This window comes from Triplophysa rosa, linkage group LG20, assembly GCF_024868665.1.
Source record: "Triplophysa rosa linkage group LG20, Trosa_1v2, whole genome shotgun sequence".
Classification (NCBI taxonomy): domain Eukaryota; kingdom Metazoa; phylum Chordata; class Actinopteri; order Cypriniformes; family Nemacheilidae; genus Triplophysa; species Triplophysa rosa.
This window is the reverse complement of record NC_079909.1, coordinates 21,406,357-21,433,242: the sequence shown is the minus strand read 5'-3', so window position 1 is coordinate 21,433,242 and position 26,886 is coordinate 21,406,357. Positions and strand designations below refer to the sequence as shown.

The window sequence follows — 26,886 nt, the reverse complement described above, 5'->3', positions numbered from 1 at the left end:
AACACAGATGTCTGCACGCACAAACATCTCAAACATCACAAACATGTATTTTTCACGTGAAGGTGTAAATATTTCGTCTGTGTTTATTAGTTTCTACTCTTTCTATCCTTTAAAAAAAAGAAAAAGAAAAACCTTAGCTTTGTATACTGTGGTGGGCTATAAGAGACCAGTTTTATGGTGCTTATGCTTTTTGTTGTCCTTATCTTGTTCCAATTGCTTCCATTGTTTCTTTGGATAAAAGCGTCTGCTAAATGACTAAATGTAAATGTGATCTACAGCACGTAAATGAAACATGAGCTCGTTCTCACTTTTAATGTTGTGTGTGGATTTCTGAAGAAGAGCTCAACTGTTATAGTAAAATTCAAGACTAAAGGAAAAGTTTGTCTCCCTGTTGAAAAAAACAGCTCAGGACCAGCTTAAACCAGCGCAAACCAGCTACCATGCTTCAAAACCTACCTGCCCAGCATATGCTCCTTTTCAACAGGGATGTTGAGAAGAACTAATCTTACCGGTCACGGACAGTTCGGTGGTCCTCCTCACTACGAAACTCCCAAACTGTAATTCACACGTATAATTCCCGATGTCGTCTTCCCGCACGTCTTTAATGGACAGAACGTCGGCCTTCCTCACCACAGTCTGCCTCCAGTGTTTCGGCCGGCATTCCTACATGCACAAACAGAGCAGACCTTAAACTCATAAACTGACTTCAACGATGTCAACAGACAATATCTGACAGCTGTTGTCATGTGTCTGCCCAAACATTTAGCACTTCACATTGATGTCTGCGTAAGCAGATCAAGACTATAGTATGAATGGTTCCACAGCAACAGAAGAATGAGTTTCTTTCGAATTTCCACCTGTGTGCATGTGGTAGATATATGACTCGTGAAGGCTGAAAACATCATCATCGCCATACAGTAAGTGAGTTACTCTACCTTGTACCAGGTCAGCTCGGGCTCTTTTCCAGGCTGCGTGTAGTCGTCGATGTCGGGACAGAGGATGTCTTTACCTTTACTCAGCTCGGCCTTTTCAAAATATCTCATTTTGGAGTTGTAACAGAGACCCGTGTCGTTCTCAGCCACAGTGAGCACCATCGAAACTTTCATACAGAAGGTGGAATTCCTGCAAAACACACACGAGCCACATTAGCATCACAAATTACAGTTCATTCGTTCATTTCTTTGTCTTTCATGAGCATTTTTAGGGCTTAAGTCTAGTGTTGTTAGAGGTGTTTTCATCGAAATCTTAAAATATATCAGCGCGATTGTGTTGTCTCAATGTGCACACAGTTATGCAGTTTTTTGTGAAGTATGTTTTTAAAAACGACTTAAATATTGTAATTTAATTAAGGCCTAGTCCTGGCTTAAACTAAACCTTTCTCCGTCTGTAAAGGATTTATATGCTTCCCATCAGCCGTCTCTTTTATTTCTATTTGTCTCCATTGATGAATATCTGCAGAAATGTGTTTCTCAGGTTTGTTAGAACTGCGCTCTTGTACGGCCACAATTGGATCTTTATTGGAAAACAAGGAAACACGTTGACTCAAAGATTCAGACGCCCCGCAGAATGGAAACAAAGCCTTGAAATCATGTTATCTGCAGGAAAAAAAAACTGTAGTAACTGCTGAAATGAACAGAAACGCATCTCTAATGTGCAGATATACAGCAGCCATCAGACATTAACATGCAGAATCTGAAAAATCTGTAAAAGGTTAATCATTCAAAAAAGAGCGAGATTATAAAACCACTGAGTATCGTGCACGACTATTACAAACAGACACATGCACCGACCCTTACAGGTGTATGAACAGGAAGATCCGTGTCGTTTATGGTTATTCTGTCTTCTGGGAAACCGTTTCACTGTCATTTTGCTTCTTGTTTAGTCTTATGCATTTCATTCTAACATCGCTGGGACAAGGTCACTTTTTCAAAACTCTCCTAAAGAACTTTCAACTTCACAAAGCTACCAAAACATTTCATTCGTGTCTCAAATGCTTCCATAACACTAGTAAAGATTTTCACCCGACAAACACACATTGTCACTTATAAAACACAGACCTTACAGTTTTTTTCAACTGCTAACAAGCATTGTTCAATACTGAAGCCGCATTTTCAAAACTCTTCACACACTCAGCAAAACAGAAGTCTGTGAAGACCAAACTGTGACTCATTTTTCATTGCTTTCAGACAAAATGCATTCAGTGACCACATTTTTCAAAATTCACAAACACTTTCATCATTCATAGTCCACAACCTGCAAAACACTATGAATTTACATTTACATTTTTCAAATGCTAACACACTGCTTTCAAAATGGTTAAAAACACTTTTAAAACAGAATGATGACAAATGCATTTCTGCAGTCATTATTTTATGTAAAGTATAGACAATTTTAGCTGAAATCCTACTCCGGTGATCTGCTTTAGTCTCATTACCATGATTTACTGTATTTATAAAGGGGATGTTAGGAAATATGGATCAAAGAAGAATGGTTCAGAGAGGGAGAGCGCATGAGACCAAGAGCCGTAATCTCTGATGAGATTATTGATCATGTAGTAAATCATGATCTCTTTGAGAGAGGCGGTCTAAGGGTGCAACCCAATCTGCCGTGTTCAACAGTTGCATCAACAGTAGGAATGTTGTCACAGAACGACAGGCGAGACAAGCATCCTTTGATGATACTGTAACTGAATTAGACATTCCAGACGGTATTTTCCACGATGGCCAGAGAAGACATCAGATGTGATGTTGATGAGAACTTGTGGCCAAATGCAAGAGAGAGGGACGACTAGAACCCTCACTGTACTTTTGTTGATGTGTTGAATTCATTTTTCTTCTTTATTTTTTATCATCACCTGGAACTTTTTTCCTCTTTTCACCTTTGTACTGTAACTTTCAAAGATGAAGTACTACTGTATAAACAAAGAAAGAAAACTTACTGTACGCATATGTAACAAGACTGATTAAAAATGCTGTAGTACATTCATTTGAGTGAAAATGAGTTATTCTATTTGAAAGACTGATTTATGAGACAAATGATTCAACATATACTAATAAAGTTCATCATTTCCGTAATGCTCCATGTTGGTAGTGTTTTTTAGGTCAGTATGTTATGAATGAAATGTATGTTTTCTGAATGAGAATTGTTGTCAGTGTTATGTTGGAATGAGCTTACTGTATTTTGAGACATGTATGAAGTGTTTTGTTGGTCTGAGTGAGTTTTGGAGGTGAGATGAAGTGTTTGGCCGACAGTCATGTTGCTAATGCAGACTGTGTGAAGAGTTTTGAAAATGTGGCTTCAGTATTGAACAATGCTTGTTAGCAGTTGAAAAAAACTGTAAAACATTAACAACAGGTAACATTATACAGTGTTTTTCTTGACAAAACAGGAATGACACTCTCTACTGTTTATAGTTTACTGCAGTATACATTACAGAGTCCATCCATGTTTATATTACAGAACAAAATGATTCCTACCTTTCACCTTTTGTATAGATGGTGTGACGGCCCGTGTGTGTGTGTGTGTGTGTGTGTGTGTGTGTGCGTGTGTGTGTGTGTGTGTGTGTGGGTGCGTGCGTGCGTGCGTGCGTGTTTGATCGGTTCTCCAGCTGATTGGTTCCCGATTGGTTGATTGAGGACACCTGCTGTTGCTTTCCGGTTTTGCCTTTTAAAAAGAGCAATGTGGACATTCATCAGGACAGCGGCACTTTGGACTTGGTTTTGTTTCAGTTCTGTTTATTTTATACATCCAACATTTCCATGGTTCATTACATTCTCATGCATACACTAACTCTACATCACTGATTACTGACTATTCCAGGCTACATTGTTTTTCTAGTGTATAGTTGTATTCTGTTAAATAAATTTCGTACATTATTTGCATTTCCTTGTGTGTCCCCGTTTTTGTTGCGTCCTTTTTGAGCCACAGGGCATAACAAATGGGGGCTCGTCCTTTTCGTTGTATCTTGTTTTGGATTTTGGTAATTCGAGGTATTTTGATTGCTTGTTTTGGATATAGTTTTGTTTGGATCGTTTTGACGTTACGTTGAAAATTGGTCACGTGTTCGTGGACACCTGGAAGTGATTGATGTAGTGGATCGCCTTTTGAAGTCGCAGACGGGTAAGTCACTCGTGTGCAAATCTGATTTTTACTTGGAGTTTTCCCGGTTAGGTTTAGCGGCTTGTTTCCTTTGAGACATGCCAGTTTTGTTGTTTTCATAGTGTTGTGGTGAAAGCGGGTAGTAGCATTTGTCTCGGGAGCACTTCCGTGGTATTGGGAGTTGTCGCTGGTTTAACCGGTTGCAGTTCCACCCATTGGGTTAATGTGCTTAATTAACCCTGATCTTCATGCGATTACCGGCGGGGCGGTGCCCCCCCCCACCGCCCCGCCGGTAATCGCATGAAGATCAGGGTCTACTAAGATAGATAGACTGTTAATTTGAAAAGGTAGATAGGTGGAAATTCCTAGTGTTTGGTTGCACAGGAGTTGCTTGCAGTCTGTGAAGTGTTTATGGCTGAGGTCGAAAAGTTTGCTAGTTCACCTTCACATGTATTATTGAAGGAGTGCACAAAAGAGCAACTGTTAAGAATTGCAGAGTTTTATCTAACTCTTTTTGAACGTGTGGCTGAAATGCAAGGTTGGTCAAAAGCAAATTGTGTGTCATTATTACAGTGTGTTTTGCTTGGTAAGGCGCAGCTTGCTTTTTCTGCTCTAACTATTGATGAGTGCAAAGATTATGACACTGTTAAATCGGCGATATTGAAAGTATATGAGTGTGTGCCTGAAACGTATCGACAACGATTTAGATCGTGTAGGATTGTTCCGGGTGAGACACATTTGGAGTTTGTGCGAAATTTACGACAACATGTTACACGTTGGTGTGCATCTCTTGAGGTTGAAACATTTAATGATTTGCTCGAATTGATTATTATTGAACAGTTTAAAACCTCTGTTCCTGAGCAAATTGCGACATACGTTAATGAACACAAAGTTCAGTCTCCTGAGGAGGCCACATCGTTGGCTGATGACTTTATGCTTACTCATAGGAGTACTTCTATTTTTCAGATGCGGGAGGGAGCCAGCGCAGCTCATTTTCCGAATACTACTCCACAAGTTGGTCGGACTTTTTCAAGCAAATTGGATGTGGTGAACACCTGTAACTATTGTCGCGAAAAAGGACACTGGAAAGCGGACTGTTTGGTACTTAAGAATAAAAATAAATATGCTGAGATAAACAAATTTAATCCTGCCGCTGTGGCCAATTCTATTCACTTAGGTGATCCTGAAATTGAGATTAAAATTTCTAATGAATGTTTATCTAGTTATGCTCCTTTTATTACGGAAGGTCAAGTGTCATTATTGGATGGAAGTAGACATGTGCCCGGTTAACTGCGGTTACCACTAAATCCTGCTGAAACCGAGTTGGCTGCGATAATGCAAAATATCGATTATTTTATTGATGCGTCGGTTGCCCGTGAAGCACGGCTCTGGGATCAGTAGGAAATGCTGCTCGATCTAAAAGCAGTGCGAGTTTAAGTCGCTTATAACGTGCATTTAAAAAAGCAACACCCGTCAAACATGATCATTATAAATATACTTTATTATCATGAAAATACCTGAGGAGGCTTGAGGATCAGTGATAAAAACATGTCCTCACGCATTTCCTAGAACTACTTGTGTTATGGTCTTCTTCTGCAGTGCGTATTTGGAGTTTCTGCACGAGAGCGCCCTCTGGCTTTCGGATGCAGCAGCATTTTACCGTACTGCACTCACAAATTGTGCATAAATCACGTGATATATATTTTCGGTTAACCGGGCATATGTCTAGATGGAACTATGAAAGTTCCCATTAGAATTTTCCGTGACACTGGAGCTGTGGATTCATTTATTTTAGAATCCACTTTGCCATTTTTTTGCCAAAAAATGACTTCTTAGTATTTTTGTCTTGTTTTCCAGTACAAATGGCTAAAAATTCTTCAATCAAGATGCATTTTCTTGATAAGCAAAAAGTCTTGTTTTTAGACAAAAAAATATACAATTTCAGTGAATTTGTGCTTAAAACAAGCAAAACAAATCAGCCAATGGGGTAAAGAAAATAATCTTGAATTTAGTGACTAAGAAAAAGGTCAACCTTTATTCAAGATAATTTTTCTTACCCCATTGGTAGATTTTTTATGCTTGTTTTAAGCACAAATTCACTGAAATTTCATAATTTTTGTCTAAGAACAGGACAGGTCATTATGCTCATCAAGAAAATGCATCTTGATTCAAGAATTTTTAGCCATTTGTACTGGAAAACAAAGCAAAAATACTAAGTAAGAAAGTCGTTTTCTCTCCTGTTCATTTTTGTATTGTGGTTTAAATTAAGGTATGCATTGTTTGTGCCTCAGTGAGAAAAGACTTCACGTAAATTGAAAGTTGTCATTGAATGCACTTTGTGCCAAAGCAATGAAAACTGATTCACACTTTAGCTCCCAAAGACTGCAGTTGTGATCACTGTGTGATCACTTGAGTATTACAGTTTTTCTCGATTGCTTAAACACATTTCTTGAAATTATGCCTCGTATTCTCAAAACATTAAGCACAAATCCAAAACATCTCACCCAAATCCCCAAACATCCCATTTTCAGGTCAAAATTAAGCTCTCTTCTCAAAACCATTCAACCTTGCTGATCACCCACACTACAACATAGTCTTAGACACTGGTGAGATCAATTCAAAACACTGTTACTAAAATCTCTTATTGGGATTCAATAATAATTTGTCAGTTTAGTGTTTATTAGAATATACAACATAAACGATTGCAGATAGAGAAAAACGAATGAGCTTCAGGAAAAAATAAAAATAAAACATTACACTACTGTAAAGTAGATGAAATTGATCTTACAAGACAAGAAAAGTTTACAGTTTTTTTCAACTGCTTACACACATTTTCAAAAAGTTGCCTCTTTTTTTCAAAACTTTACACACAAATCCAAGAATTGCACACACAAAATGCCTCACATCTCTTTCAAAATGAAGCACTACATTAAAAATATCACTAACACATTTCAAAAGCAAACATTTGTCTTGTGTTGCAAACACTTTTACCGTAATGTTATATTTTGGTATATATCATGTACACACAGTTATTCAAAACCTAAAGCTCTTCTTTCATGAGCTCCTCTGTACATTTCTGTACAAGATTGAAAGAAATTGGCAGAGAGATGTTTAAAATTCACTGTAAAAACAAAAGCTAGATTGAAACCAAACTTTTTATTTCTTGTGTTTATTTATGTTTTTGCTGGTTGTGAATACAGTATTACTGTACACGGTACGGAAAAAAAAATTCTGGAGGACACTATGTATTGTTGAGGGACTCACAGCATTTATTTTCACAAAAATTGTGGCATCATTACAGTAAGCATATGGTTGCGTATATTTCACGAATTCTAAAAGCATTATTGGCCAAAACCAAATTCACGATAGCTGTCTCTTGCTCTTCAGTGAACATGTGACCTCGCCCACCATGAAACCTTCACCTTTCCACTCTGTAGAAGATTCAGGAACAGTGTGAGTGTGTACCATAAACTGTAACATAATATACTATTTTATACAATATGGTCAGAATGTCTTCTTACAGTTGGCTGTACTGTTGTACAGTGTGATACCTCACCAGACTGTGACCAATGCAGTGCACCGTAGTAAATGAATGCAAGCGTACTACTGTAAAATACTGTATATGTATTATAGTCTACTGTTTGTGTACATCATTTCTAAAGGTTCAAATTATACCTGCCATTGTAAATCGACTCAAATTGGGCTGGACTCTCTGTACAGCCTCTCTTGTTGTTACAGCAAACCATGGTTTATCACATGATCAATGACTGTAGCCCTGATCTCATTCGAGACCACACTTCTTGTACCTTGTCTTCCTCCTCTTCCAACTCGTCCTCTAATTCCACCTCTGCCTCGTCCTCTGGCTCTCCTTCCAACTCCCCTTACTCTGTCTACATTGTTTGCATCCATTGTTCAAAACCTATAACTTGACCCTTGGCCTATTTATGGGCCTCTTCTAAAGTCATGATTGGTTGGTGTTAAGCAAAGCAATGTGTGTTTGCACATGTGAGGAGTTAGTGTGAGGCACTGAGGAATTAGTGTGGCATTTGGATTGGTTGTGTTTGAAAAAGGAAATCAATATACTTCCTGTAAGATTTGTGTGTGTTACATAGAGAATTGTGTGTTGTGTTTTGCAAAAAGTGTTTTATGAAACTGAAAACTGAGTCAAACATCGAGAATTAGTGTATGGTTTTGCCGATTTGGTGTGTGGTTCTGGTGTTTGAGTGTCAGGTTTCAGAAATTGTGTGACAAGTAAACATTTTGTGTGTAAGCAGTTGAAAAAAACTGTAAAAACCAAAGAACAATACAAACTGGTCATGCAACACAATACAGTACACAACTGCACAAATTACATTTACATTCAGGCATTTAGCAGATGCTTTTATCCAAAGCCACTTACAGAGAAGATAAAGGAAACAATACAGTGAAGCGATTTGTCAATAGGAGGCATTGTAAAAAATATGGCATCCTCTGCACCTTTGGCCCAATTTCATAAAAGTGTACTATTTTCTGCAAAAATATGGAACAGGTCAAAAAGGCTACAAATGCACATTTGTAAACTTGTCAATCACAAATTTGAGGGTGTACACGTGCTACAGTTTACTAGATACAGAATAGTGAAATTTCTCTCATATAAAGTGTGTACTGTAATTATACTGTATGTTTACAGTAAGTAGTATAAAGCCCAGTAGATGATTCTAGGATGCACAATTACCTGTGCTCCTGTTGATATTATCCTGAGATTCTGATTGGTGTGTCATCAGTTTTGCTACTGAATGTTTACTGATGGACAAATGTCTTACATCTTGACACTTCAGTTCATTATATTTTGTGTTTGTGTTTTCTGAATGAGAGCATAGTTACGTAAACCTTTGCAAAATGAGGCTGTTTTTGTGTGGGGTTTGTACAAGTTTGTGTATTGTTCTCAGAATGTTTTTATAGTTGTCAGAAAATGATGAATTGTTTCATGAATTTTGTGTTAGCAATCGAGAAAAACTGTAAGAAACATGTCCTAGAGATTAAAAAAACGTTACACTGTTTATAAAACAATGACACTGACAAGTGAAATGTGTGTCCTGAAACAAAAACAGCTGAGAAGCATCCATCTGAGATCTGATCAGAATGTCATATGTCTGTCCACGGAATCCACGGAAAGTGTTTCAAACTATAATCCATGCTATTTTTACACAAATAAACACACGGTTCTGTGTGATTTATTGTGTATGAAGTATTTAGGACATTGGAGGGGCATTTATCACAGAAGCAGTAATTCACATTCTCTCTCTTATAATTTCACATTCATTCGACAAGAAATCAAAGGTGGGCCTGAAGGAGTCCAAGTAAAACACTGCTGTAACAGTCCAGATTTCTGTGTCCACACATACGGTATCTTTCAGCACAGTGTGTGTGCGTGTGGGCACAGTGTGTGCGTGTGTGTGCATGTGTGTTCAGTGTGTGCGCGTGTGTATTTAGTGTGTGCATGTGTGTTCAGTGTGTATTTAGTGTGTGCGTGTGTGTGTGTGCGTGCGTGTATTTAGTGTGTGTATGTGTGTTCAGTGTGTGTGTGCGTGTGTATTTAGCAGAGGTGTGGACTCGAGTCACATGACTTTGACTCGATTCAGATTCGAGTCATGAATTTGATGACTTTTGACTCGACTTGACAAAATGTAAAGAGACTTGCAACTCGACTTGGACTTTAACGTCAGTAACTCGTGACTTCACTTGGACTTGAGCCTTTTGACTTGAAAAGACTTGCTACTTTCCCCAAAACCCAAAGATTAAAAAGTATGTTGATGTGGACCGCTCTATCTCTCTCTGTGTTTATGTGCATCTGTGTGTTTGTGTGTGCTGTCGGCACAACATCCAATCAATTTAGATCCACGTTGTTTTGATCCGACAGTATCCATCCAATCAAATTGCAGGACAACCAATGAAGAAGAACTGTCAAACAACGCGCCAGTTGGAAAAAATGATACCAAAGATAATTTCGTTCGGGTATAAAAACTAACTTCGTTCGACATTTGAAGTTGCACAAAGAACGGTAAGTTTTGAATGACGCTAACGTTAGCTTATCGGCTAAGTAACTTTGCTAGCTGCATAGTTAAATCAATGAGACTGTAAACTCACTGTTAACGTTACATTGCAAACACGTTAAAAGGATCCCTGGGTATAGAGCAATGTATGGCTTAATATATGAACAATGGCATTGACTTTATAATTGTGAAATAAAAAAATTTTTTTATTTTTTTTTTTTTTTTTAATTTTTTAAAAATTTTTTTACTAGGAGGCCGCTATTTTTTGCGTCAGAATCCGTGATGTCAAATGGTTGCGACCTAAACCTGTTCTCTTTCGCAACAGCGAAGCACACACATTTTCCATATATAACAGTGAAATATGACACGTAAAACATAAGATCAGATATACAAACACACAGGGACAGTAGGTGGCGGTATGTCCTCTTGACACAAGCCAGCCTGCCAGCCATAAAAGAACGCGTTCAGTATTAGACGTCTGTTCAAGTTGAGCGTGCATTAAATCATAGCTTTAAACTACCGCCTTTGAGACATTTAAGACTATTTAAGACATCAGCATCCACCGTAATCGTATACTTTATACATTATGAGAATATACTGATAAACACAATAATAATGCTTGCGGTTTGGTTATTTATTCTGTATTAGAGCACACGTGAATATTAGCCCCCGTCAGCTAATGACTGAGGGAGAGAAGACAATAACGTTAGGCTACTGATGTTGAAAAATCAACATCAAAAAGTCAAAATCTGGATAAAATGCATTGTATAATGGCTAAAACATTGTGTATATGATAAATTTGAAATGATTTTGGTTATTAATATGCATGTTTGTGTTGTTTCTGACAAACAATATTAAAAGGTAGGAAAATACACCAAATAGCGTCTTTATTTTCTTTCTTTTTTTAGCATTATATAAAAGCAGGAGCGACAACAGTAAAGGACGAGAGAGAACCAGGCTTGGACTTTACGTTAATTTTTATTATGTGTGACCGGCAGTCGACCATGAGGGAGCTGCCGGCATTTTACTTTCGTTTTGTTGTTTGTTTATTTTATTAAAGTTTTGTTGTTCAACGTTTTCTGGTTCCCTCCTCCTTCTTCCTTGCTGTGAACATTGTTACACACACACACACACACACACACACATATATATATATATATATTATCCTACAGAACCTTATATTTACTGAAGATCTGACTAGTGTGTCGGTGTTTAGTTTGGCTGCCTATCTGTGCTTGCAACCAGTTTATGTCATCAAAAAAGAACATGGCGGCCTCCTTAGGTTAAAATGAGTATTACATTTAGGTTTTATTTTAAGAACTGAAAATATTTGATGTGTTTCTAACGACAAATGCTAGTAGTGTAAGGCTATTACAACGCATTAAGCCATACATCTCTTTATACACCGGGTTCCCTTTAAAGGGACTCGAAAGGACTCGAAACTCAAACTGTAGGACTTGGGACTTGACTTGAGACTTGTCGGTCTTGACTTGGGACTTGACTCGGGACTTGTCTGTCTTGACTTGTGACTTGACTCGGGACTTGAGGGCAAAGACTTGAGACTTACTTGTGACTTGCAATACAATGACTTGGTCCCACCTCTGGTATTTAGTGTGTGCATGTGTGTTCAGTGTGTGTGTGAGTGTGTATTTAGTCTGTGCATGTGTGTTCACAGTGTGTATTTAGTGTGTGCATGTGTGTTCAGTGTGTGTGTGTGCGTGTATTTAGTGTGTGCATGTGTATTTAGTGTGTGCATGTGTGTGTATTTAGTGTGTGCATGTGTGTTCAGTGTGTGTGTGCATGTGTATTTAGTGTGTGCATGTGTGTTCACAGTGTGTGCTTGTATTTAGTGTGTGCGTGCGTGTGTGTGTGTGTGCGCGTTTGTATTTAGTGTGTGCATGTGCGCTCAGTGTGTATTTAGTGTGTGCGTGTGTGCGTATGTATTTAGTGTGTGCATGTGTGGTCACATGCATACCTGATGAATCTTATATCATAATCTTTCTGTGAATCTCAGACTACAGTACACACTCATGAAAACTAGCCAAGTCATAGTACATAATGAACAAGTGTGTGTATTTGTGTGTTAGACGTGTGTTTCTGTATGTTTGAGGTGTGTGTTTTGCATGTTGATCTCAGAGCTTGAGGAAACAGAAAACTACTGATGTGTGCTGATGAACACTGAACACACTCACACATTCAATACACTAAACACACTCTAATAACACAAACATTCAACACAGGCACACTGACACAATGAACACACACATACGTCTTGGTTACGGATGTAATCTCTGTTCCCTGATGGAGGGAACGAGACATTGTGTCGAACCGACAGATTGGGGTTTGTCTTGAGAACCTATCATCTTCTGATTATTTAGAAAAGGCCAATGAAAATTGGCGAATGGAATTTGCATGCCGGACTCCTCCCCAGATGTCCGGGTATAAGAGGGAAGCCGGCGTGCTCATTCATTCACCTTTTGGTCTGAGGAGCCTGAAGCACATCCCCCCCGACCGCTGGGGTGGGCGACCAGCGTTGTGGCATAAAGGACACAACGTCTCGTTCCCTCCATCAGGGAACTGAGGTTACATCCGTAACCAAGACATTCCCTTTCTGTCGGTCTCTCGACGTTGTGTCAAACCGACAGATTGGGGTCCCTATGGAAAACGCCACAGTGCTTAGCCACGTCACAATCTCTAGCAGAGCGACGCTGATTGGCCTGGGCGAGTCCGACGTGAGCGCTAGCCGAAATGGTAACCATTTAGTGGAGAGGTAGGGGGTCCCAGAACTTTTTCAAAAAGTTGGGAAGACCCTGCCACCAGCCATCACGGGCGGAGGCCTAATTCTCTAACAGCGAGAAGCCGCCCGGCACCGTAAAGGCCACTGGGTAAGCATTATTCCCCCCTGGGGGAAAAACGCTGCAGAGACCACTACCTAAGGAGTAGTGGAGACATCACATGGTCTCGCCAACAGGGGAGAACTCATGGAAAATGTGTGGACTAAGAAGTTAACCGCAAGGTGGGAGTCCACCTAGGGAGGTCATGGGTTGCCGAGGTGGGAACAATTCATGAGGTTACATCAGACGGAACAGCCCACGGAGGGGGGGTTACCACGTCTGGAACACTAGGTCCGGTTAGAGCTACAGTATGTGGAAGATAACTCAACTGTTCCCCGGCCTAAGGGGCAGGGCTGCTCTGCCCAGCCTGCCCCGAGGAAGGTGCTTAGTGATGGATGGAATGCCTGTTCTTTACCCAGTGGGGAAAGAAGGGAGGCGTAATAGCCGCTGATCCCCTAGATGAAGGGGGAAGGGCTTTCGCAGGCATACGCCCTACCGGCTGCCAGTCCTACACGTTGCCCTGCAGGATGCGGGCTGACACCGGTTCTGCGCGTAGGTATTAGAACCTTGCGGAGTTGTTGGGCATAGCCCAACCCGCAGCTCTGCAGATGTCTGCCAGAGAGGCGCCCTGAGCCAGTGCCCATGAGGAGTGTGCCTCACTCCCAACGGGCAGGGGCGATTTTGAGATCGGTATGCCATAACGACGGCATTCACGATCCAGTGCACAAGCCTCTGTTTGGAGACAGCCCTCCCTTCTGCTGACCTCCAAAACAGACAAAGAGCTGCTCAGAGCTTCTGAAGCTCTGCGTGCGGTCCAAGTAGAGGCGCAGTGCACGCGTACTGGACACAACACGGATGGGGTTGGGTCTTCCTCCCCGGTGGGGAGCGCCTGCAGGTTCACCACCTGGTCTCTCGGGAGAGTGGTGGGAACTTTGGGCACGTAGCCGGGCCGGGGTCTCAGGATAACGTGAGAACCCCGGGCCCGATTTCTAGGCAATCTGTGGACACGGAAGGTGCTTGCAGGTCCCCTACCCTCTTGGAGGTGAGCGCCATAAGGAGAGCCATCTTTATCTAGAGGTGAGAAAGAGCGGCAGCTCCGAGAGGCTCGAAGGGGGCGGGGCCTCTTGAGGCCCGCCACCTAGGTCGCAAGAGGGTACGGAGCGCGGATGAGGAGATCGCCTTCTCGCGCCCCTTAGGAACCTAATGACCAGGTTGTGCTGTCCCAGAGGCTTCCCAGCAACTGGGTCGTGATGAGCAGCCATAGCGGCTACATACACTCCCAGTGTGGAGGGGGGAGAGGTTACTCCCCAGTCTCTTTTGAGGAAGGGACAGCCCGTTCCCGATCGAGCAACTCCGCGGGTCTTCTCGCCGAGAAGAGCACCAGGACGAGAAGAGGCACCACTTATGGGCATATAGCCGCCTAGTGGCCAAGGCCCTAGCCTGAGTGATGTCCCAACCAGACAGGGGGTGGGCCACTCAGGATCTCCTCATCCTGTACAGACATGGAGGTTCTAGGGTTCTGCCTGGGATGCCGTAACGTGCCCCTTCCCCTGGGAAAGCAGGTCCTTTGCCAGGGGGAGTGGAAAGGGGGAGTTGTTGTCAAGAGCCTTAGCTCTGAGAACCAAGATCTGGTTAGGCCAATGGGGCATAACAATGCCTGGCTGACCTGCTCCCAAATGAGCCGGACTGCACGGGGATGGAGTCGCTACTCTCCGTGAGGCGTCGACTGACGAGAGAGAGTGCATCGGCTGTCTGGTTCAGGACACCTGGGATGTGTGTGGCTCGCAGGGAACTGATCACCTGCTGACTCCAGAGGAGGAGGCGCCGGGCGAGTCGTGTTAGCTGCCGTGAGCGAATGCCACCCTGACGATTGATATACGCCACGGCAGCTGTGCTGTCCGGACCAGCACGTGCTTGTCCTGCACGAGAGGTAGTAGCCTCCTCAGTGCAAGTAGCACAGCCAACAACTCTAGGCAGTTGATATGCCAACGCAGGCGGGGGACCGTCCACCACCCCGACACTGCGTGCCTGTTGCACACGGTTCCCCAACCCTGCAGGGAGGCATCCCTAAAGGGGACCCTAGTCCGCAGAAGGTCATGGGAGACCAGGGGGTTAGGGTGCGTCGGCAGAAAAGCGTGATGACCAAACGCCTGCTGCCTGTGTGCCACGCTCTCCAAGGAACCTGACTCTGTAGCCAGTGTTGGAGCGGTCGCATGTGCATCGACCCGAGGGGGGGCAACCCTGCCGAGGATGCCATGTATCCCAGGAGCCTCTGAAATAGTTTCAGGGGGACCACTGACTGCCCGAAAGCTTCAGGCAGTTCAACACTGACTGGGCGCGCTCTGTAGTCAGTTGCGCTGTCATAGGGACAGAGTCGAGTTCCATACCCAGAAAGAGGATGCTCTGCACCGGGCAGAGCTTGCTCTTTTCTCAGTTGACCTGTAGCCCCAACCGATCTAGGTGCCGGAGAACCAGGTCCCCATGTGTACACAACAGATCTCGAGAGTGAGCCAGGATGAGCCAGTCGTCGAGATAGTTTAGTACCCGCACACCTCCTTCCCTGAGGGGAACGACGGCGGCTTCCACGACCTTAGTAAAGACCCGTGGAGACAGGGACAGACCGAAGGGGAGTACCCTGTACTGATATTCCCATCCCTCGAATGCGAACCGTAGGAACGGCAGAAGTCGAGGGAGGATCGAGACATGAAAGTACGCGTCCTTCAGGTCGATTGCCATGAACCAGTCCTGACACCTGGCGGACGTCAGGATGCGCTTCTGCGTGATCATCCTGAAAGGCAGCTTGCATAGGTGCCTGTTCAGAACACACAGATCCAAGATAGGGCGCAACCCCCCGCCTTTCTTGGGGACAATGAAGTACGGGCTGTAAAACCCGTTGAACATCTCGGCTGGTGGGACGGGCTCGATAGCTCCCTTCGCCAGAAAGGTGGCGACCTCGGCCCGAAGTACGGGAGCCTCCTTGCCTCTGACTGAGGTATATAGGATGCCCTGAACTTGGGTGGGCATGTGGCGTGGATCGCGTAGCCGAGACGGATTGTCTTTCCTAGCCAGCCTGACAGTCTGGGAAGCCGGAGCCAGGCTCCCTGAACTGTGACAGGGGGACTAAAGGCTCGATCTTCTTGGGAGCGGCTGTGATAACCCAGAGAGAGAGGAAACTCTCTTTTTGAGAGTAAGTGGGCACTAGCCCCCCGGAGGGGGCCAGCAGATGGTGAGACGGGGCAGTATCCGTCCCTTTCCGATTTCCCAGCGATGTGGCTGGGGTCGGGCCCAATGGTAGCCTCGATCCCCCTGAGGTCTTCCCATGAGGGCCGCTTCTGCTTTCGCCGCGGCTGCTGATGGGGCGATGGTCTCCTCTTCGCTGTCTCTTCCAGGGGGGCCGCCTGAGTGGGGGGCGCCAGAGCTGGTGGGCGTCGAAGAGGACCAGGGCTGCTGGGAAGCAGACGGTGCACGGGACTCGACGGCCGAGGCGGCCGAGTCGCAGCATGGGAGGACTGCTTCTTTACTGTCAAGAACTGTGGCTCAACAGTATCACCAACCAGCCCCCCTCTTGCGAGACGGGTGCGTTGAGGGTGCTTCTCGGCGTAACTCATCTGCGCAAGGTTCGGCCAGAGGAGTTTCTCATGGACCATAAGTGTGGACATCGCCCGACCCAGGGCCCGCATGGTCACCTTGGTCGCCCATAGAGCGAGGTCGGTGGTGGCGCGGAGTTCCTGCATAAGCGTTGGGTCGGTCTTACCCTCGTGGAGCTCTCTCAACGCCCTGGCCTGGCAGGAGCCATAGCGTGGAGAGAGGAGGCAGCTTGGTCCGCCGCAATGTAAGCTCTCGACACCAGAGATGCCGAGACCCCACATGCTTTGGACGGGAGTCTAGGTCGAGCCCCCCTCTCGACATCGACGTGTCCTCTAGCTGTCTCAACCTCGAGGGAAGAGAGGGTGACAGAACTTTGTTTGACATGAAACGTGCCGGAAAGAGGGCGTTCCAGGTCTTACTAAGTTCCTCATGCACTTCCGGTAAACACGGCACTGGGGGCGGGTGCGGCTTGGAGCCGCGCTCAAACCCGAGGCGCCATGTAGCCAGCCGCGAGCGCTGGGAGAGGCAGTGCGGGCACTGCAACCCAACACTCACGGCGGCCCGGGAAAGCATGGGTGACATTTGGACGTCCGCTTCTTCCTGGGCTCGACCCCCCGAGGGAGGGAGCCCGAGGAATCATCGGAGTCGGATGGCAGTACGTCACCCCCCGATGCTGCAAGAGACATCTCATCATCACACATCGTGTCCGAATACGTGATTGAGGGTCTCCTGGGGAACGGTCAGACGAGCGAGACGAGGTGCGAACGGTCCGTGAGCCAATGGCTGGCGGATTATCGCTCACAGTAATCCTCATATCACCCTCGCTGTTTGCCGTAGCGGACGGCAGGGCCGTAGTCCTGCCGCCACGGAACGGGGCGCAAACGAGGTGGTGGCTGAGTCCCGTGGGAACACAGCCACCCGTGACGCAACTTCTGAATCGTCACCGCCCGCAATGCGGGCAGGACGTATCCACAACGTCTGCCCCAGCGTACTGGAAGCAGGCATCGTGTACGTCCACCTCCTCGATGAGTGTGTTGCACCCATGAGAACAGCGGGACAAGCCACGCTGGAGAAATTTAGCTCTTTTAGAAAGGAAATTAGCTCGAACACCTCTGGAACTGCCGAGACGCCCAGGGGAGAGTCACTGCAGGAAGGGACCGTCCGCTGCACCACGTCGTAGATTCCAGCAGAAAAATGATCACCAAAGATCGTAGAGAAGCTCATCAGATGCGTAGGCTCTGAAGAACAAAAGGTGAATGAATGAGCACGCCGGCTTCCCTCTTATACCCGGACATCTGGGGAGTAGTCCGGCACGCAAATTTCATTCGCCAATTTTCATTGGCCTTTTCTAAATACTCAGAAGATGATAGGTTCTCAAGACAAACCCCAATCTGTCGGTTCGACACAATGTCGAGAGACCCACAGAAAGGGAATTGAACACACACACATAGACAATGAACACACACAGAGCATTTACATTACATTTACATTTATGCATTTGGCAGACGCTTTTATCCAAAGCGACTTACACTGCTTTATCCTATACATTTATACATAGGCATGTGCAATCCCTGGGATCGAACCCACAACTTTGCGTTGTTAACGCAATGCTTTTACCACTGAGCTACAGGAAAGCTCAGAGCACACATACACATTGAATACACACAAAGCTGGTAAATCTTCAACAGGGAGAAATGCATGAATAACTGTTAAATAAAGATCCTGCAGTTTTAAGTCATTATTAATCAGCAGTGTTCTGTTAAAAAAAAGAACACTGAATCCCTGTGCTTTAAGGGGAAGAGAGAAACAGGATTTACAATACAGCTGGAAGTGAGAGAGAGACAAACAGAAGAAAGGCATCATGGGTAAGTGCTACTGCTGAAGTATACAGAAGGTAATGTGGCGGTCTCGCTGCTGTGACACTTGAGATATGAGTTGCTCAGAGTCTCAGCCGAGCCTGACCTTCATCTTCTCCACCATAAATAATGCAAACTGATTTAAAGAAACCTCTGGCCAACATCTACAGAACATCTGCTTACAGACACAACGTTTACTCGCCAACACATCACCGTCCCATGAGAAACACTGTGTCATTCTCTGCCATGTCTCATGTGTAGGGGTGTAAACATACTTACAGAGAGAGACAGAGCATGAGTGTGTGTGTGTGTGTGTGTGTGTGTGCGTGCGTGCGTGTGTGTGTGTGTGTTTGTACATGTGTATGTAAAGTATATGATTTCTCTTGACTCTATTTCATATTTCTTTTAGGGCTATATCTTAACTTTGATACGATGCAAACTGTAAAAAAGTGCTGTAGAAATAAAGTTGACTTGACACGCAGAAAAAAAGAAGCATCTTGTACCTCAACACACATGAGTAATGTCCCATGTCCTGTAACTCGGCCGGTCTGAACCAGATGGAGTCCTCCTCTTTACTCATACGATTCCCGTCAAATGAAATGGGCTCCTCGAAGTCTCCGTGACCCATGCTCTTGTACCACATCAAACTGAGTCCTGCACTCTGTGCGTGTGTGTAATTTGTACGGATATATCCATAAAATAAAGCACATTTAATCCTCACAGGCTCTCCAAGCAGAACTTTATATTTCAGGTAGTCCACAGACCAGTCGGTACAGCCGTCCACTGCAGAGAGAGAGAGAGAGAGAGAGAGAGATGACCATCTTTAATAGCTGAAATATTACAGAACTGTTTAAGCATCAAATAAAGAGAGACAACACACACTTACAGACAGAGAGACCAGCGACAGTTGTTATGTGAGTGTGTGTGTGTGTGCGTGTTCATGTTTTTATATCCCGGTGGGGACCTAAACCTGAATACACACCAACACATGGGGACTCGTGTCACTGTGGGGACCAAAATTGAGGTCCTCATGGGCACAAAAGCTAATAAATTGTACAGAACAATATTTTTAAAAAATCTAAAATGCAAAAAGTGTTCTATGATCTTTAGGTTTAGGGGTTGGGTTAGGGATAGGGGATAGAATATACAGTTTGTACAGTATAAAAAACATTACGCCTATGGACTGTCCCCACGGAGATAATAAACCAGACATATGTGTGCGTGTGTGTGTGTGGTTTTAGCCACATTATGAAGAAAAGTTTGATGTGCAGCTGAACGATCTTCCAGGAAATTTGAAACACATCTATAAACAAACAACTAACAACAGCCAGTCACACACTCACACACACACACACCTTTTATGGGGAATTCCCATAGTCATTGTGATTTTAATATTGTTTAAAGAGTACAGTACATAACATGAGATCATGAAAATGACATTTCATGCGTTGTGTAATGTTGCCGTGTTTGAAAGTAAGCAGTCTGCCAAGTTGTAAATCTGAAGGTGAATGAATAACAAAGTTATTGGCTTGGAAAAAAGGGAGTCGACTCTGAATCACACAAACGAGCCGTCGCTAGTCCGATTCGCGAACCGCTGCGGATTTACGTCACTACATATAGTCCCCGCCTACGTTTTGCTAGGACTGCCCGCGAAAACTGCACTCTTCTCACCCAAACACTGTAGCTTGTGAGCCTCATTCACGGTAGACCAATCACAGCAGACGAGACCATCTGACCAATCACATCAGACTAGGCTAGCGGAAAGGAGGGGATTAGATTAGATGAATCGCAGAACTAATCATTTGAGAGTCATTCAAGAAGTAAGGTAATAATAACTGCATATTACTATGAAATAATAGTGTTTTTACACCTTCTATGTACATAAACTTGTTGTTGGACACTCCATAAACCAAAGTAGGACCTTAAAATCCCTATTTGTGTACTCTTTAAACTGTACATTGTACCATTTATTTTGATTTATAAGCTGTTTTCCTCATGAGGACCAAAACATTCTTGAGATTTTTTTCATAATGATCTCTTCGTGTTCAACAGAAAAGTGAATAGTGCTGACACTCGCGAGAAGTCAATCAAACTGATGCTTTCCATGTTCCATGTGATTGGCTGTTTGCCGCACGTGTCACACTAGGGCTTCATGATTCATCGTATTTTAAAACGATTTATGCTTCCCACAATTAATTGATCTTTGTTATTTGAATGTTTTAAAAGCAAGCACAAAACTCCAGATAAGGTCAGAAAATCATCGCAAAGCTTGTATCTTTTAAACTGACACTTTACAGGAAATAAAAAAACGTCTTGGTTTCGGATGTAACCTCCGTTCCCTGGTGGAGGGAAAGAGACATTCGGTCTCGGTCGGTCTCTCGACGTCGTGCCGACAGAATGGGGTCCCTATTCAAAACGCCATGGCGCTGAGCCGCATCACGACTTCCAGCGGTGTGACACTGACTGGCCTGGGTGAGTCACAAGTGTGAGTTACCACGAATCGTAACCTTCCAGTGGTGAAGTAAGGCATCAGTTCGAATGTAAATAAGTAGGTGTGGTGGTCTGTGAGGAAAGGGAGAATTGAGACATGAAAGTACGCGTCCTTCAGGTCAATAGCCATGAACCAATCCTGATGTTGGACGGACAGAGATGATAGGTTCTCAAGTTCAAACCCCATTCTGTCGACACAACGTCGAGAGACCGACAGAAAGGGAACTACATTTTTTCACTGCATTTCTACTATTTTTATACTTTTTTTTGCAAAACCCACAGACAAACATGAAGGGTTACCAATAGTAATGATTTATAGAATAAATAAAAAAAAACAAGAAAATACAAATGGAGTTGCAAGGTTTCATTCTGAAGGTCACAAAATGTTCATTTTTGTGGTGGAGTGTAGAGCTGCACGATTCTGGATAAATTGAGAATCCCGATTCTTTTGTTTCAAATAGAGATTGCGATTCTTTTACGATTCTGAATGATGACTAAAAGTAATACATAATTTACTAGAGGTTCTGACAAAAAAAAAATTATTTAGGTATGTAATACGTAGGACTTTGCTTCAAAATTATTACATATTTTATGGTTAACCTACAGTAGTTATAGTGAGACATTTTTAACCACAAATTCCATAAGTAAAGTGTTTTTTTTTTTACTTTAATTGCAAAAGTTTAACTTCCTAAAAAGTATGAATGCATTGAATTAACGTGTATATGAAATATTTCTCAGTAAAAAAATTCATAAAGGGGACACTTGCAATTAAAGGTCTTGCCTGATATCTACAGACTGCTTGAAGGGGTCTTTAAAGAAAGACACTACTGATAAACAAAACAACGCAGTATTCTCACCTGTAAACAGTTTAAAGAGTACATTCCTCGAGATCATAAAAAATACATTTCATGAAGTGTTTAATTTTGCCGTGTTTGAATGTAAGCAATCTGCCAAGTTGTAAATCCGAAGGTGAACGAATAACAATGTTATTAGCTTATAAAAAAGGTAATCGACTCTGAATCACGCGAACAAGCCATGACCTGTCCGAATCTTTAACCACAATGTACCTACGTCACTAGAAAAATCCCCGCCTACTGACTGCGAAAACTTAACTCTCTCCTCCCCAAACACTGTACTAGCTCGTTCGTGACGTGTGCATCATGTCTAAGAGAAGCTGTGTTCTATGTAGTGAAACTAAGTCAGTCTTATTTTCACTACCAAACGAAGAACTTCTGAGGAAAAAATGGTTACTATTTATTTTTCAAACGACACCAAAGGAGTATAAACCGAACGTTTTACTTTGCGCGCGTCATTTTACCGAAGATTGCTTCATCAATCTTGGCGCCTTTACTGCAGGATACATTAAACGTCTTTCCTTAAAAGATGTTGCAATACCAACTTTATTTGGACCTGTAAGCTCCACCGAATCACAACCTGTAAGTGTGACTCTTTATTTTTGTCTTTACTTAAAATTAAATTTGTGTGACGTTATCTCATGTCTGTGTTTAGCTAACGTTACCGTTATTTTTGGGGTTGTTACTGTTTGTTTACCTAACGTTAGCTATAAACTCGTTGCGCTAATGTAAGTGTTCAACCACATTAACTCGCAAAGTCTTTATTTCAAGAACTGCGTGGTGTACTATAGTTATAATAACATCTGAAGATACGAACACCGTACACTGTATGCCGTGATAACTAACTGTTACAAGAGAAGTGTCTAAAACAGTCCTTTTTCTTACTGGCATCTGTATAAGGATTAAAGAATGATTCGTCAGACTCGGGCTCGAACTGGTAAGGTAAAATCGACGCCATCTCTCTCTATACACTGTTAATATCCAACCACCTGCAAACCGTAATACAGCAGTAATGATAGGCGGTCCATTTGCGACACATGCTGAACGCGTTTGACCAATCACAGCAGACTAGACCATTTGACCAATCACAGCAGACTAGACCATCTGACCAATCACAGCAGACTACACTATCTGACCAATCAGATCAGACTACGCTGGCGGAAAGGCGGAGATTACACAGATGAATCGCGGAACGAATCATTTGAGAGTCAGTCAAGAAGTAAGGTAATAAAAACTGCTTATTATTACGAAATAATAGTATTTTTACATCATGTATGTACATAAACTTGTTGTCGGACACTCCATAAACCAAAATAAGCCCTTAAAAATATTGAGGAATGTACTCTTTAAAATAACTTTGGCAACTTGATGAAAAGCTCTAATAGCGCAGCTTCACTATTAGCGTAAATACAGTGATAAGCGCCACACACTCTGATGACATGTTTTACCGCAATGACGGATATAAACGCGCACTCGGATTTGTTTGCGCTACAAACTGTCTGCAATCGATAGTTTCGTTTCAAACGTGTCTAGTTAAGATGTGAAGCATATTCAGAACAATGTAAGAAAGACACTCATAAGAGCAGTTTTGTTGTCAGGCTGTATTTACTTTATATGTTGGTCTGTTGTTTGGTGTAGGAGCTTGTAAAGGCGTCTCATGCGTGTGAGTTGGCAACTCTCTGCTTTAATCCCAATACTTCTGTGATCATTGTACATAGAAATAATGATAGTGTGTGGTTGAAAAGACTGTTTGTGACGTCGTTACATACCTTATGATAATAATGCTATCTCTGCTTCTGCGGCAGCACCAGCACATATTGAAGCGTTATGATCAGGGCCGGATTATCCAATGGGCATTATGGGCACAGGCCCAGGGGCCCATGAGCGCTTGGGGCCCAGGCAAGGGGAAGAAAATTTCACATAACAGCGTTTACGCCATAACATTGTTTCTAAATTAGAAAATCTGTCTTTTGATTTAATCACTTTTACGAGCCATCTACCGGCTTTTGTTCAGAAGAAGCACATAGCGACAAATCTATCCACTTCTTGGATAACCTTAGTTTTCATTCAGAGGGAAAATGTCACCAGTGCTGCCCCGCGAGCGCGAGGTCTCTCTTTCCCGGCGTAGGGATCCCGTCTCTCGGCGTCACTCTGTACAGTGAGTGGCAGGAAGAAGCACCACCGTACGACAGGTGACTCGTGAATAAAATGAGTACAAAACAACGTTTCCAACAACCTGTCACTGTTATCGACTGTTTGGATATATAAACATGAACAAATTTCATCTGTAAATATGCACATGGTTACCATGAGGCTGTGTGAAAGAACATTTAACTTTAGCCGAAATCATCGCTTTTTATTGTGAGTTGTTAGGTGATGTCGCGTCATGAACTGACAACAGAAACTGAAAACACAGTAGGCTATGTCAATGAGAACGGATTTATTGTTGTAAATATAGCCTAATGAGTTGATCTACTCTCGCGGCTGTCTTAAATCTTAAAAGGTAAGCGTTTTTTTACATGTATTTGGTGGTGTTTCCTTGCCAATTATGAATTATTTTATATTGATATAATGTTGATCAGTAACTGCCCTACTTTACCAATATTAAGCCTTCATTATTAGATAATCCTCAGTGCTTTTACATACATTGCAAAATGTTTACATATGCACAAATATGATGATGTCGTAATATATAGGCTAAAGAAGTATACTTATAATACTCGTTAATGCCGTTTACTGTACATTACAGCTTAAATAAGAACGTGAGTTGCAAGGTGCTTGTTATACAAATAAAGTTTAACAAATAGACAAATTACTCTTGTAGTATAATCATTGACAAAGACTGCCCATTTATTCTTAGAAAAATGAAGATGAAAATATTTGAAAATTGCACTTAAGAATATTCTTAAGAACTTTCTGTAATTTATCTTAAGAAAGTTCTTATATTTTCTCTTAAGAACAGTTTTGTAAATCCTGTTTGTGTGTGAATTATGGAAGAATCTGATAGAACTGAATTGATAGGTGTGGTAGTGTGTGCTGCTTGCATATGCCAGTGAGTTACAGTATGCTGGGAAATGTCTTAATATTGTTGTTGCTGGTCCAGAAAAGCATTGTTGCAATCATGAGGTGTAAATCCTGTATGATGGAGGATGTGTACATGTGTTGATATTGTCCTTCAGGTTGTGATCATAGTTTGTAACTTGTCAATGTAATCCTGTAAAAGATAGAGGTGTTTATACACATAGTACCCTATAGGCTAATTTAAAACTTTATTGTGTGCATGAGTGTGTGTAAGGGGGGACCCATAAAACACTTGTGCCTAGGGGCCTCTGAATTCTTAATCCGGGCCTGGTTATGATTTTAGTCCGAGGTAAATTAGACACGAGAATCATTGATTTTCATTAATGAGATCGGTGTTTGAATCGAGATCGCGATCTTTTAATGGTTAATCGTGCAGCTCTAGTGGAGTGTTTGATGGATGTGGATGATTGTGTGCTTTGAAATACGGTGTTGAAGAAGTTCAACGGCAGCAGTTTATAACATATTCATTGGCTGTAAAGTATAGACCTAATAAACATTCCGAAGTGACAGTAAAAACTAAAGTTCTGAACTGACAAAATAATCGTGTTTATTAACCGTGATTAAAATGTTGAGCAAAATAATCGTGATTATCATTTTACCCATGATCTTGCAGCCCTATGTCACTCTTTCAGGTGCACGCACCTCACGATCTGAGGATCAAACCTGAGTTTTCTCCCAAGCGTTGTGCTACAGCTAAAGCTGATCTACACCAGGTTGGGTTTGTCTGGTTTTGTCAACTCTAACCATACTCTATAACTCTGAGTTGTTCACCTCGCTTTGTGTTTTCTGTGCAGCAGGTATGAAGGAGATCTCTAGACTGTTTCAACAAGATAAACATTCTAAAGTATAGTCACAGAAACTATAAGCATCACATACTTACTGAGCTGTTCTGTCCAATATTTTCCTGTTTGTATTTTGAAATGAATGTTCAGGATGTTTCATTCTCTTATATTCTGTCTCTGAAACAGATGTTGAGAGCTAATTCTCTCTCGCTCTTTCCATGTTGTATTTACTAAAGAAACAGTACAGCAGCTAAATAACACTGAAAAAGCATCTCACGTTATTCTGGCAAATTTACAAATGAACTACAAACCCAACCGCACAGGAAGTTAAAACCCACACTAATCAAACCTCATCCAAAATATTAACAAAAAAAGTATTTCTTTGAAAAAACCCTTTACCTTCTATCAGAAATGGTCCCAAACTGGAAGTGACTGCCAGATGTTACATCTCAGTACCGGCGGGACTGAACACGGTCATCTGATTACAACATGCATTTTACTTTCCATGCCATTATTCATGTCTTTGGACATTTGCAAACAGTAAAACAACCCACTTATTAACTCAACTCAACTCAACTTTATTTATATAGCGCTTTTACAATTTTCATTGTTACAAAGCAGCTGTACATGAGACATATTGACTATAAGCAAAATAATTAAAGTTGTACCTGCAAAAACAAGAAAATGTTGAAAACACAGAAGACAGACATACCCACATACAAAACACTCCACACACACAATATGCACACGTACTAACACACATAGACATAGAGACACACACACACACACACACACACACACACACACGGATGCGCACGCACACACACACAACACACACACGCTCAGTGAGAGCACACATTTAGGATAAAGGAGAGAGAAGCACAGGTCAAATATAACAGACTATAAATTCCTATATGCAATATTAATTAAGTAAAACTTTAAAATTCTAAAGCAGCCCCCCCGGTCAGGCAGATAGTGCAAAAACAGTATGCAAACGGTGGCGAGGAACCCAAAACTCTAATCGAGAAAAAAAACCTCAGGAGAACCCAGGCCCAACCAGGGGATTCCAGTTCCCCTCTGGCAAAAGCTGCTGCCTCTGCACAAGCTCCAGAGAACTTGCACAACAAGGCTAAATAAAATAAATAAACTTAATAATAAAATAAATTGTAGTTTAAGATTATCATTAATAATCTAATAGCATTTGAAGTTTTGTGGTGAAGACATGTCAAGAGACCGCGTCCTTCTTTATCCAGCTCTATCATCTCAGCTCT

At 42.5% G+C, this 26,886-nt stretch overlaps 2 protein-coding genes across 6 annotated transcripts in view; both read right to left on the bottom strand.

Moving 5' to 3' along the window:
- The window catches only part of il1rapl1b (interleukin 1 receptor accessory protein-like 1b), a 164,022-nt gene that overhangs the window by 80,496 nt on the left and 56,640 nt on the right, over window positions 1-26,886 (bottom strand). For all 5 annotated transcript variants that reach the window (XM_057361319.1, XM_057361321.1, XM_057361323.1 and 2 more), the window contains exons 3-5: window positions 18,912-19,191; window positions 936-1,122; window positions 510-663 (exon numbers count right to left, since the gene is read on the bottom strand). In XM_057361319.1, the coding sequence (XP_057217302.1) occupies window positions 510-663; window positions 936-1,122; window positions 18,912-19,191 (621 nt within the window). The remainder of the gene's footprint in view (window positions 1-509; window positions 664-935; window positions 1,123-18,911; window positions 19,192-26,886) is intronic.
- The window catches only part of LOC130570871 (uncharacterized), a 49,632-nt gene continuing 37,186 nt past the window's right edge, over window positions 14,441-26,886 (bottom strand). Inside the window, exon 2 of the mRNA XM_057361325.1 lies at window positions 14,441-16,863. Within this exon, the coding sequence (XP_057217308.1) occupies window positions 15,781-16,833 (1,053 nt within the window). The 5' untranslated portion in view covers window positions 16,834-16,863 and the 3' untranslated portion in view covers window positions 14,441-15,780. The remainder of the gene's footprint in view (window positions 16,864-26,886) is intronic.